General features: G+C 38.3%; 1 protein-coding gene across 2 annotated transcripts in view; it reads right to left on the bottom strand.

Moving 5' to 3' along the window:
- The window catches only part of LOC135686679 (protein furry homolog-like), a 33,814-nt gene that overhangs the window by 10,908 nt on the left and 9,543 nt on the right, over positions 1–13,363 (bottom strand). For both annotated transcript variants that reach the window (XM_089108746.1, XM_089108745.1), the window contains 14 exons: positions 13,265–13,312; positions 12,368–12,476; positions 9,642–11,971; positions 9,167–9,277; positions 7,662–7,783; positions 6,766–7,022; positions 5,983–6,117; positions 5,410–5,484; positions 4,753–5,002; positions 4,077–4,290; positions 3,496–3,596; positions 2,883–3,123; positions 2,366–2,479; positions 1,730–2,039 (listed from right to left, as the gene is read on the bottom strand). In XM_089108746.1, the coding sequence (XP_088964872.1) occupies positions 1,730–2,039; positions 2,366–2,479; positions 2,883–3,123; positions 3,496–3,596; positions 4,077–4,290; positions 4,753–5,002; positions 5,410–5,484; positions 5,983–6,117; positions 6,766–7,022; positions 7,662–7,783; positions 9,167–9,277; positions 9,642–11,971; positions 12,368–12,476; positions 13,265–13,312 (4,417 nt within the window). The remainder of the gene's footprint in view (positions 1–1,729; positions 2,040–2,365; positions 2,480–2,882; positions 3,124–3,495; positions 3,597–4,076; positions 4,291–4,752; positions 5,003–5,409; positions 5,485–5,982; positions 6,118–6,765; positions 7,023–7,661; positions 7,784–9,166; positions 9,278–9,641; positions 11,972–12,367; positions 12,477–13,264; positions 13,313–13,363) is intronic.

Here is a 13,363-nt window from a genome sequence, read left to right as displayed (position 1 = left end):
TAACTGTGAACAAAAACTATGAAAAGCGACTATGATGCAGGATTTTTTCTACATAGCACAGGCTAAATTCAACGTACCCATAACCATTCTGGCCAGAAATCTGTGTAAGATTGACAAAGGTAATACCGCGAAAGGAATTTATAGCAAACCATAATAGGTAATACCGAACTAAACAGTGATGCGGTCAAATGTATGTTATCAGATATAGGAGGAGAAGAGATAGTAAGACAGTCAGAAATGAAACATTATCACAACCAAACTGCGGTGAAAGCAAAATAATTTGATATGTAAAAGGTTTGTACTATCATGATTAAAATGGTTTACCATTTTGTAAGACAATTTGAAAATGATATGGATGAAGATTTGAGATTAAAACGAACTTGGATTTCTGCATAACGTAATTGCGGTTAAGTAGGTTTTGAATTTGCATTGAAAGATCATAAAACAAGCGACTGGTTATATAGTAATCTAAAACCTGTTACAACTGTGAAAAAGAGCAGACGACTTGAATTTGTTGGACAGTTATAGAGGAGAACAGAAGAATCATTACACCACCTACTATTTTGGCAAGCAACACAAGATAAGAGAACATGAGGACGGCCTAACGTACTTGGACAAAATAATGAGCGACACTGTTTTGCAAAATCAAGAACTGAAGACTGCTACACTAAACTGGGCCGAGTTGAAGGAAAGAGTCTAAAGTGTCCAAGAAAAATCTCGACCTGGTGGGTAGGTAGGCTGTCCCTAGTCATTATGTTCAAAATCTCATGCGATGTTCTTCAGTACCAATCTTATGCTAGTCGTATTAACCAAACCAGCTAACTATTAATTTCAGGTCAGAAGCCAGAAGCGTCAAAGACAGGCTGAAGCCCGCAAGATTTCAGTCAGACCCCCGTCGACAGCCAATCTCTTTTAGCTTCCTGGAATAACAGCCACGTCATTAAGAATTATATACTAATAGTTTGCTCGATTGTAATCTGTCTAAATTGTAAAGACTACAGAATTTCTAATGTAATATTAATACTCGTGAAATGTTTATATAGCCGAATGGAATATCGTGAATACAATGTGATAAAACAAATGAACTTCTTGAAAGTCTTGAGAATTCTTGTTCCAGTAAACTTTCTTACTTGGCAATTAGATATGTAAAACATTTGACGACTAGTAGTGATGGGGAAGCAGTTCTCTTTTAGGGATAAATGCACCATCGGTATTTCTATGATGCGTGCTATTTCATTTCATATTTTTCTGTCCGCTGTTTCGATTATTAGTCGCTGGCAGTGACGTAGAATGTGGACGTCGGCGGTATCTTGAAGCATCTCTAGCAGCGCCCGTGTATATAGCATGTGCTAGAAATTCTGTATCAGCTCTTACAAATTGATTTTAAAAAGGTCGTCTTTTTCACCTGCTACGATATCATGTCTAGCCCCTCTACGGTCAGCATCAAATACTAAGAACAGAAGTAAAGTTCATCTTCTCCCCTTTTAACAGTGAAGGCCTTAAACCCCAATCATAAGAATCGACAAAAATTAAGAGCAAAAACAAAACATTAGTATCAAATAGCATTTAAGCCATTTTTACTTAGATTTATTATTTCATAGCAGCCATACTTAGAATCAAACAAAGATAAAGAAACAGCAAAAGAGTCAGATAATTATAGTTCAGAGAGATAGTCTGAGAGGGTGCATATCTACGTAAGAGGAAACCACAAATTTATCAAGAAACAAACCTGCATCTCGTCAGTTTGCTCGGCAACTGATTCTGTAAATCGACGCAAGACATCTGAAAGCATGGTCCAGGTGAGAGGAGTGCGTATTCCACGGAACACTTGGAAAGATCTTCCGGCATAATGCCTAGATGAACAGGATGTTGCCCAATGCAATGACTCATAGCCCCATCTCTCGAGTAAATGTGCATGTGGTACTGCTTCTTCGAAAATTGAAATCACCATTCGTAAGAATGCTTCTAGCTGTTCTGCGCTTTTGATAGCGACGTTTCGCGGGGTGATGTCCTCGAAAGGCCAGAGTGGTCTACAGTCGCTATAGAAAGATGATTGACAACTTTAGCACGGCACTAGGCTTCCGAATACAGGTACTTACAACGCGTAGCTAACAGGGAGTTAGTTTTCCTTGAACTCGTAGTAGAAATACCTTTGAAAATCAGTACCGTTTCAACTCTGACTGCCTGCTTTTAACCTCATATTTCAATATACAGAAACACTGATAATATAAATTGCTTGAAAATACATCCAAAAAAACGAAAAGCTATCAAACAAAGCTGAAACCGAAGTGCATACCTAAATCAAACGGAATTCCAACTGTAGCACAAAAATGGAAGGAAAAACCGTAATTGTTGGCTTGCTTACCTTTTCGTAAGAAATTCTATCAATTCCCGCGCTTTCTCTTCGACACTGAGACCATGCTCATCGCCATTATTCAATCTGTCTCTTTCAGTGCTCTGGGAGACTGATGGGCTGCTCCTAAGAAACGATCGTCGAATGTAATATTTACTAACTGCCATACCTATATCATTAACATAAACTGTAAAAAGATTGCGAGAGGTCATTGTGTTTTTAGTAGACTTTCGGACTCAATCTTTATTTTTTATACGGTTTTAACTGCTATATACTCTCAATCTAGGGAGACTGAGGTTAAAATGAAGCCTTGGCAGTCTAGCTAAAGCTTTAAGCTGAAATTAATCTGGAGAACCAGCTGCAATACATTGGATAATACTCTTTTCTTAGAATGATACCCTGTCCTCATTTAAATATCAAGTTGAATCCTCTATAGAACTCAGCTTGAAGGGGTATCGGCCGGGGTGAGCCTGAATCCCATTTAAGTTTTGACTTTAATACTCCAGCCTTCTCATGCATGTTTTCATACCTGTGTAAGTTTTCAGCATCCGAAATACCCTGCTCATCAACCACACTGCCTTCTTCTGCGATCACGTTGATTGATCCTTTAACACTTATGCTGCGATCCAGCGCAATATTTGAGACCGATTGGAAATCTAGCAGGGCTTTTGCTACTGTCGACCTCTCTCCTCTGCAGACCAATACGACAACGAGGTTGATTAGCAAGCGTTTGCAATGTTCGTGGACCAACGGTTTCATATGGTCAAGGCCTAGTTTAGATAAAAAGAAAATTTTGCTAGGTCGGTAAATGAAAGTAAATATACCGTAGTAGCACCACCAGCAACTGCAGTGAAGGAAGGTAATAAGTTTGGCCAAGAGAGAACACCCTTAACTACTTTATTTTAGTGCTATAAACAAGCTTCAAAAACACAAATCCCGCCTATTCAGTGCATTTTAATCAATCTTTAGAAGAATCATAAAGTCATGCTTTGGCAAAAGTGGGGTGGTAATTACCCTCTTATATTCCCCTTTGGTGCCACCACTGGCAGACCTGTCAGGTCTCAAAAGAAATACTGGGCATGCAAGTAAAGGAAACAACTCTTACCGAAACATCTAATGAAAATGGTGATGATAATTCTCACCTAAAAAGCTGACATGCAGCATTAATGGCAAGTTGATTATCCATTGTACTTCAGGGCGATCTGAGACGATTTCTGTTAACATCATGACACCGAAATTGCACCTAAAATTGATATGCATTCGACTTATTTTCATTAAAAATCAAACATAATACAAGGACATTAGGGGCTTTATGGACCAACTTTAACAACTTCTCTATATCTCACATCGTCTAACACCCCTTTAATTTGAGAATTTATCTGCGTTACGGTCTCTGTACTATTACAATATCGTTCTGGGCATCCGTGTCAAATTTTGGAACAATGCTGTGCAAAAGATCTTCCTCTAGCTGTCAGAGAGTTTTTTGAAATAACTTGCTAAAAATGTAACCGATTCAAAGACTAACTTGGAAAATTAACTAAGTAGGTATTAACATAATATCGAAGGAGATGAAATGGGTTCACAGCCTAAAGGCTCCAGTGAAGTTTATGCCAATGCCCAAACGTAAAAATACTTATTTTTCCACTTTTCCTATTTCCAAGAAGGAAGAAGAAAATAAGCGATTTGCCCATTAGACTTTAGAATTAACAAAATGTAAACAAACCTGTAAAGATGAGCAGGCAACATGGTCAGCGGAAATATGCACGTGATCGGTGCAAAGTAAGTTGATTCTTCGGGGATGGGTAGGGGAATACCCCTTGGCCTACTTGCATGCGCTGCGAGCATCCACTGAAATGGCCATAACTCATCTGTACCTGATTCCTTACGCTGGTGCTCACACTGAGCAACAACCTTGCTTTGCTTTGCTCCCTCTAAAACTAGAAATAGTTTTTTCTTCAAGTAAAGGGGGTATAATGGAAAAAATAAAAAAATATAAATGTTTACCAATGGTGTGCCTTTATAATAATCTAAGTGCCATTATGAATGATGATCGGGGGTGGGTTTACTAGCAAAATAGCTGCATAAACAGGCCATGTTGACTCCTTCATTTTCATAAACGTTATTTACACGTGATTTAGGCTGTCACTTGCTAATATTTCTTCTAAAGACTACAGATCTAGCACAGATTACAATGGTGTGTATAGACTTTTTAGTCATTTTAGCTTCAAAAACGAGGCGTAAACAAAGGCGTAAACAAAGCGCCGAACAGTACTGCTGCGTCAAACATCTCTAAGCACCCACTCCAAGCCTACATTTAACTGTTGTCAGCTGCCCACTATATGTAAAAATCAAGCTTCAATCAATCAGATAAATAGATGGCAAAAGAACAAACAACTTACCTGATTCGGCAAAAGCTTTTGCAGATCCACAAGATCCTGAACGCTCTTCACTACCCTGTCTCTCAGATGGCATCACTCTAATCGTAGGAGCATTTTCCATATCACAATCACTTGATGTTTCTTGGACTGGCGTAATGCTCTTGCTCTCAGGTGACGTAACAGTATTGCTGGCAGTCCCAGCTTTATCAATAAAACGGTAGTAAGGAGGCTGGTCTAGCCTTTCCCAGTTCGCTGAGACTGTTTCCGTCAACTAGAAATAAGATGCCAGTTACTACATTTTAGTTGAATTCTAAGCTTCAAAAGGCGCCATATTGCACGTATTACCAAGGGAAAGTATATAAGGCCTAACAACGTTAACCAACTATATGTATCAAGCATTACTTTACATACTAGATTGTGCTATTCTCAACTCTCAATTACATTAACTCATTCATTTTAGACCTACTAGGGACAAAAATTTGTCAAGAAAAATGACTCCGCGGTTAAGACCATTCACAATAAACAACATTGAGGAAATCAATGTTTCCTCTAACCAGGGCATCCTTTTCAATAAAAACTGTCTTCGCTATTGTCCTGATGAACGATCTACCATGTCCAACGAAAGGGTAGGAAGATTAATAAAGACACATAGAAGGTAGCAACATATAAACTAAATACCCTCAAAGCTTTCATAAGTTCATCGACTGTCTTTGTCGTGTTTGCTCTTGAAACATAAACTGCAACCTTTTTAGCCTGTAAAAGAGTGAAATTAATAGTGGGACTCGTTCAACCGGAATTCATTAAAAGAATATATTGATAACTCAAGAAGTAACATTTAAAGTCATTGCAGAACACTTAATAATGTAGACATTAGGTAAAAGGTAACCAGTTAAAAGTGGAAGACATTGCAAGCCAAGAATCAAACATTTTCTTTCCATAACTTTCTAACTGCTAGCTCGAGGTTAGATCTTCAAAAGGTTTGAATTCAAATGTTTCCAGCTTAAGAACTGCTTATTATCTATCAATTCATACACGAAGTTCTCATAAAAATCATCCCATGTAATACCAAACAATTCAGCAATATCATCATCACTTATATGGGCAATGTTTGAATGGAAAGCTCATGAAAAGCTTGTTTACGTTGTTAATGTACAGAAAATAAGAAAAGACATCTAGGTGATGGAAATCTAAATCGAATCGACAAGTCAATACTGAACTCTGTTTCTTTACAAGCAGCTACATCAGACTCACGTGTGGAAGGGCAGGGGCTCCGCAGAGGCTAGCCATTACAATCAGATACTCTATAACTAGGTGCACATTGGCTTCTCTTGTTGCACATAATGATGACCACAAGGCTTCTATTTCTTTGCTGAAGTATTCGTCATACTGTAACAAAAAACAAAGAAAAATATAACACTGGCAATATAGCAATGTGATTAGCGTAATCTTTTAAGAATAGTTTGACATCCTTTACTCTACAGTTTTACTTTAAAAAAACAACAACGTTGGTTCATCAATTATAGCTAGTTGCTTTTGTTAAAATCTTCAAAATGATTCATTCGCGTTTTTATAACGCTTACAATATCGATAATTCAATAGAGAGGACATCAATCAAAAAAACACTACGTCAATGAAACCAGCTTCGTTCAAGTAAGTAGCAGTTCAATCCACCATTCAACTCTAAAAATGACGTAAATCTTTCATTCTAATGTGAATTCAGAGAGATATAACCCAGGTATAGCTTTGGATAATTATGACAATAATACTTTTAACAGACTTATGAACTCAGCGTTAAACACACTATTTGTTCCGAACCTTTCAGATGAGCAATGTCGTTAAATTGGATAGGAAGTGGGGAGGGTAAAAAATACGGGTGGCCAGAAAACTGGTAGAATAAACAAGTCAGAAAAATAGAGAAACCAAGGGTATGATTAGAGCTGCTAGATAAAACAAAAAGAAGTTAAAGCCAATCAGTGTAACTGAACCTAAAACATTAAGAGATATATGCTATCAAAAGACTTTTACTGTGGGCACCTTTGCTGTGATGTAAAAGAGATTCGTTAAAACCATCTGCGTTGCTTCGACAGACCCCCAGCCGTCCCCTCCAACATTTAGCGGCCTCAGCAAGTTGTTATTGTCTAAAAACTCTTCAGCTGCTTCATCAGAAACCTCGTTTGGAACACGAGGCAAGCTTACATTAACCAGCTCGATATTCTCTAGCCATGGAAGTTGAAAGTTTAACAGACAACGCTGGCCAACCATTGAAGTTGTTTCAAATCTAAATGTCATCTCTAGGAAAAGAAGCATACAAATGTTATACCAACCATAAACAAAGGATCTGTAAGCTGGCAACGAAAACTTTTGCAAAATGCATCAAACAGGTCTATAAAAAATTTGCTTCGTAAAGCATAATCAGACGCCTTAACAATGCCTTAACAATTCCTTAATTCTTCCAAGAAAACCCTTTATTCTCATTTGTGGCATTCAGTTATCTAAGATACAGATTAGCTTGATTACTTTCAAATTGGAGAAGAGAATATGACACGAGTATGATCGCATCAGCTAATGGAACACATCTCAATCACATCTCGTGCCATTTTTCAACAATATCGAAGGAATCTCTTGCAATCTAGTTGCTTTGAAATCTATAAAATCAAAAAGGGTATTTTCAACTAGCGCATATATTAATATCAATGAAAAACTTGGTGCCCCTCCACGTTTCTCTGCATTTTACTAGTGAAATTTTCGAAAAATTTTTAACCTCTTATCAGCTGCTTTCTTTAAGCACCAACAGTAAAATAAACTGGTATGAGTTTTACAATTAAGTGGAATAGCTGACGTTGGTCATCGATCTGGAAGTTTGTCATTTAGATCCAGCTTTATAAGCTTAATAAATTTCCTATATCAAGGTAACATGATTCAAGCATTACCTGCCAGCATCGGCAATGTCAACTCTGGGTGTGTTACAGCGAGATCACGTGAAAAGTTCTGTTGGTTGTACGAGTAACCTGCATATGCAGTTCTGAATGGCGCGGTGTAACTGAAGAAGCGCCTGTAGAGGGAATTGCCTTTGATTATATTGCATGGAACCATTAAAGAACGCTAAGCAATCTCTAAATATAAAAATGAATACTTCACAGTTAGTTTCACCGATTTCTATCCCTCTCTCTTAAGAAGATTTGCCCAATTATTTTTCTATTTCTAATATGGTTGAAAAGCTTCTCTCTTGATTCTCACAGTTTAAGGTCGTATTTCTTGGATATTGTATGTAAAAAAGACCATCTTTTACACAAATGACACGTCGTGCCTATCATCTTTGGTCATGATACCAAATTACCATTCACAAACGAAATAACGTTTCATCGCACAGTAGCCTATCAAGGTATCTTTTCTAGAAAACACCAGCAACCGCCTCGTTGGTTATATTGCACTGTTTCTTAAGCCAGTCAGCTATCTCTAATCTAAAGGGGTCTTACATGGAGACAGTACAACAAAACTATTGCAACAATATGCGGGCTTATTATCAAACCGAATTTGAAAAATATGGTCCTAGCTGCCTAAAAATTAGCCTAACAGCAGCTTGATGACACATGCTAATACTTAATAAATTCATAATTATGTTAATGCAGCCCTTTCAGATACTCAAGTAACAATAACATTACACAGCCATCTTTACTTGCCCTTTTGAAAAATTATTTACTTTTTTGAATAAACGACGGTTTATTTTAGATCTTCTAGCAACAAGTTTCGATTTCAAAAACGCAGACAAAGGAGTTCACAAAAATAGGCCATACAATGTGTCTTTAAAATGTTTTAGCTTGGACCACATGGCCTTAAAGAGTATTATAGAATACCCCTTAGCTAGCAAATGTGCTAACAATGTGTGACAAATTGGCTGAGATTTTGCCACACGTTCGCGGCAGTTTCCCAATAAAAACACAGGAAAATGGTCGGGGTTCTAAACTCTACGAACCAGGAGTTTAGGACTCTACGAATCTTTAGAAGCAGTAGTAACCTTTTGCAAAATAAAGATCTTTTAATTGATATATTTCTGTAAATTAGCAGCAGAATTAGCTAATTTTTCAAGATCAGAAGTATTTTATGGTGTATACATTTATATTGTCAAAATTAAAAATTCCAAAAATATTTTTTTGTTACGTCACACTTAAGATTTCGATTTAGAGGGTCCCGAAATTGGAAAAGCGTAACGAAATAATATAACTGACTAATAGCAACTAGCAAGTAAGAAAATACCTTTTTTACGAAATAAAAATTCACAGAAATATGCATTTTTCTTTGCTTCGATAAACGAATGAACGGAGGCTTAATTCATGATGTTCCTTCAAGTTATGTTGCCAAAAGTCAAAAACACTAAACATACTTTTGCTTCGAAGCTAAAGCTTTGTATAATGTCATCTCAAATATGGTGTCTTACCGATCAAGGAGGTGCAGCAGCTGCGCAGCCCTTTCTCTTATTTCAGCAGACCCATCGTTAGTCTTGAACAGGACAACGCAGATCAACGGAACAAGTCGACAGGGATACAGCCTACAAAAAAAGGGACTTTAGTAAATCTTTTATATTTTTTATATCGCGTTTAGAATGAACTTTAGCTGAAAACCAAAAAAGTATACATAAATGGATGGTGATCATTTTATTAATATTCTAAATATCAAATAAATATAAATTTCTAGAGAAGAGTCTGACCCCTAAGATATGGCAATCACCTAATCTTTAAAAATTCTGATTTATAAAAATATGAGGTACATTAAGTGCAAAACATTTTCAATATTTCAAAGGCATTTCAGATCGCTATCGTGTCATTGGCATTCTAATAAAAAAGACTACTAAAGTGTAAATATAAATACACAGGAAAATTGTGATGTGTGTATAGAAAGACTGGCAGGCTTACCGGTTGCAGAAGACATTTGCGAGAGACAAAAAGCATCCACTGGATACCCCTTTGCTACCAGTATAGCAGCGATCAATAACCCAGTTAAGTAATGCTGGAATCCTTTCGTTGTTCTCTAACAGCAGCTCCACTGACTCCTGCCCAAGACTGTGAACTTTCGCATTATCAGATCCAAGCATCGTGTCCAACAGTTTATACAAGTAGCCATTGGAAACCTCTAAAGCTTTCTGATCGAACACCTCGCCACAGCACACTAAAGCACACATAGCTTCTAGTGCTGAGAATTCAAGTTCTGAGCTTTGTGCTACGTTGTTCTTACTCGTACCAAAGTTGCTGACATTGAAATGCCCGCACCAGCCAGCTAGCAACAAAAACAGGTTATGTCTGGTCTGGTTCCTCAGTAAATTGCCTTGCAAAGATGGTGGGATGCTCTTGATCATTTTATGGATGAATTTTGAGAAGAACAGTCTCAGCTGGATAAGCGTTGGGTCTTCTTTGTCAACCTCAATCTCTAGAATGTACCGCATTCCTTCTACATACTCCGTTATATTTGAAACGAGCGCTGCTCTCTCCCCATCCCGAATCAGGCTGCTTTTAAAACATCCTTGTTCTGCATTGGCAGCAAGAACCCTTGCAACCTGCAGTCGTAGTAGATCACGCTTTTTCTTCTTTCTCACTCCTTCAGCCTTTCGATCAAGGACCTCTCTCAAAAGAATATGCATTTCTTCAATTAGCTGCGAGTGTGCTGCTGCCACTGTCTTGCCAAGGCCGGTAACAGTCGCTTCACGAATCTCCGGGCTCTCGCTTTTAATCAACAGAACAGTCGACTTGAAAACGTCACTCAGACTATGGATATCCTGCGTTATCTGCAAATCGCTTTTAACCTCAGCGTCGCTCTGCAGCATTTCTTGGCTTGATGAGCTGGTCTGAACTTTGCTCAATGCTGATTTAGGAGGAGTGCAGCAAGCGAATATAAGGTAGTTTCGCCAAAGCCAAATGCAGGAAAGATTTGCTGGCTTCTTTGGGGCCTTGACAGAAATCGACGCTCTGCTACTAATCGAATCGAAATCAACGCTTGGGTCGAGTATCGTATACATGTAAAACAGCCTATTGTAAACAAAGGGCCAGCTGTATTGGAAAGTGCATGAACAGTGATTTTGATGCGTGTAAATCCGATCGAGGAAGCCGGAGAAACAGTGGGCCCAAACATCACGACTTATACCAGCAACATTTGAGTCTTTTTCCGCAAGCAAAGCAGATTTTTCAGCGAGAAGATGCAGATCCATCAACGGCGAGAGACCAAGGGAAGCCTTGTCTGATCCTGATATGTAGGTCAAAGCTTTCTCTATCACTGCCGGAGCACATTCTTCAATAATGTCAATCGCCATCACTTCTTCAGTTCTACCATCACCTTGCATAGCCTTTGCTAGTAGTCGCACTTCTCGAAGAACCATGAGTGCCAGCTTGCGATGCATGGCTTTAGTACTGCATAGCATTACCAGAGCAAACCCTTCGATACAATGCACAACATGCGTAGAAGTCCCTTTTGGCACAGTCGGTACTTCTGGTGCGTTGCCTGAGTTCATTGACATCTCAAGATATTGGTCTCCTTTCGATTCACTGGAGGGTTGCGAGATAGCAGTCCTCCACTGAGCTACCAACTGAAAAACCCCACGTACACAAGATTCCAGGATATTTGGATAAATATCCGGTACTTCTCTCAATGTGAAGTTAATGTAACCTAAGATCACCTCTTCACGATATTCCGGGAAATCCATAATAAGTGACTGGAGGGCAGTAAACGCAAGGCTCTTTAATTCTTCGTCCAAGTGCAGAGTAAGTCTAGAGACCAGCTCAACAAGCTCACTCTTGCTCATACCTTCAGGTACACATTTTGGAATAGCGGCAACACATGTGCGAAATAAATCAATCTTGGGTTTCCGTTCCCCTGTTATCATATCAACAGGCTCCTTGTTTGAGATTTGTGGGTTATTCATCGTCATAGTCCGGCCAACCTGAATATCAAGTGTTCGTAGGATTTGATCGAGAGCGCGTCGCACACTGGTATAATACGTCACGACGCCGATGCTTCGAGCCGCCTGTTCTGTCAGCTTTGTGAAGGATTTCTTGACCTTCAAAGTGTTTCCCGAGGGCAGGACTCCGATTGTGCTAGGCATAGGAGGGGCACCTTCTTTTCTTTGCAATTTATCTGCTATTACCAGAAAGGCTCTTAGGCCAATATTCATGCGTTCTGGATTCAACTGGCGATTGCTTCTTCCAACATTGAGCAGGTCAAAGATGATATCTTGCATCGCAAAATCCAGCTTCTCCTATTGAAATCAAGAGGAATTTTTGTTAACGCACTTTGATCTTGCTTCTCTACGAAGCATCTTTCATAAACATTAATTTATATTTCTAAGACTTTTAGAAATACATAAGCCTTTTTTCAGACAATCCTCATGTTTGCTGTTTTTACAGATGTTTCGGTCTAGTACTGTCAAAAGCATAATTTACGTTCCTGTTTGTATAGTTGTGTTCAGTTATGCAAAATGTCTACAAGAAATATTTCATTAGAAAATTGTTTTCTATGAAAAACATCTTAGCAAAATACCAGGTGTCTTGAATAGTAGACAATCCACCTCTTAAAGTGGTGGAAAAAAGACCAACATATTTCAATGGTAGCTCACTATAAATCAGCTTTTAATATTTCATAGAAAACTGCGCACCTGTGCAATAAATTGGATTATCTTCACAAATATGTTCAGAGGAATGTTACGTGGTACAACTGTGCGGGAATTTCTTGGAAACAGAGTTTCAGTGATACTCCTCAGTCTCCTGAAATGAAATAGGTAAGGATGAGTCCATTGTACGACATATCAAAAAAAGTGTCTGTAATACCTAAACCTGGCCTAGGCTAATTACATCATAAAGCAAGATGGCTAATTGGTTTCCTCGTTGACTTTAGGGCCCTAATGCAGCATTGGCACGTGGCAAGCGTACAAGAATTCCATGTGGATCGAGTCTTGGCCCTGCAACCTTCAGCACAGCAGTAAAGCCCTCTAGCTACTCAGCCACTTTGATTCAAGTATGCGATAAATGTACTTGTGCTTAATTTCTATCTTTCATCAACCAGCTTTCTAGTTGCTCAAAACTCAGCCAAATAACCTTCCTAGTTTACAAAAGAAGAGTTACATACGGGTACCCTTCACCACCAAGATGTAGCAAGTACTTAAGGAGTATTTATATCAATACAAGGACTCTTCATATGGGTATAACTAACTTTCATTAGTTAACTTCTATTAGCAAATGAATTGTTGATTTACCTATAGATCCTATAAAGCCTCAGTCAGTTTGCAGTTAGGTCTTTCATTAGTCTATCACACAATAATACCCTGTTAACATGCATTCCAATCTATAAAAGTGTATGGATCCAATGCATTTTTAACCGGGCCACAGAAACAAACACTCAGTATTGCCACGTTCGTTGCTTATAAGATAGTAAACGATGAATGCAGCTGACACTGCGAACACTATACAAAAAGGTTCCCACAAACAAACAAAATACTGCATAAAATAACTAGTCGAAGAATACTGGCAAAATTTAAATAGAAACTGCAGCTTACGTTAAGGTTGAAGCGTGATTCTCGCATTTCACTCGGATTACATATACCCTATAAAAATAAGAAAATTGAAAAACTGCATGCAGAGACAAATGAATAAAA

This window comes from Rhopilema esculentum, chromosome 6, assembly GCF_057945365.1.
Source record: "Rhopilema esculentum isolate cy_ngs chromosome 6, ASM5794536v1, whole genome shotgun sequence".
Taxonomy (NCBI): domain Eukaryota; kingdom Metazoa; phylum Cnidaria; class Scyphozoa; order Rhizostomeae; family Rhizostomatidae; genus Rhopilema; species Rhopilema esculentum.
The sequence above is the reverse complement of the archived record's forward strand: the minus strand, read 5'-3'. Positions and strand labels throughout refer to the sequence as shown.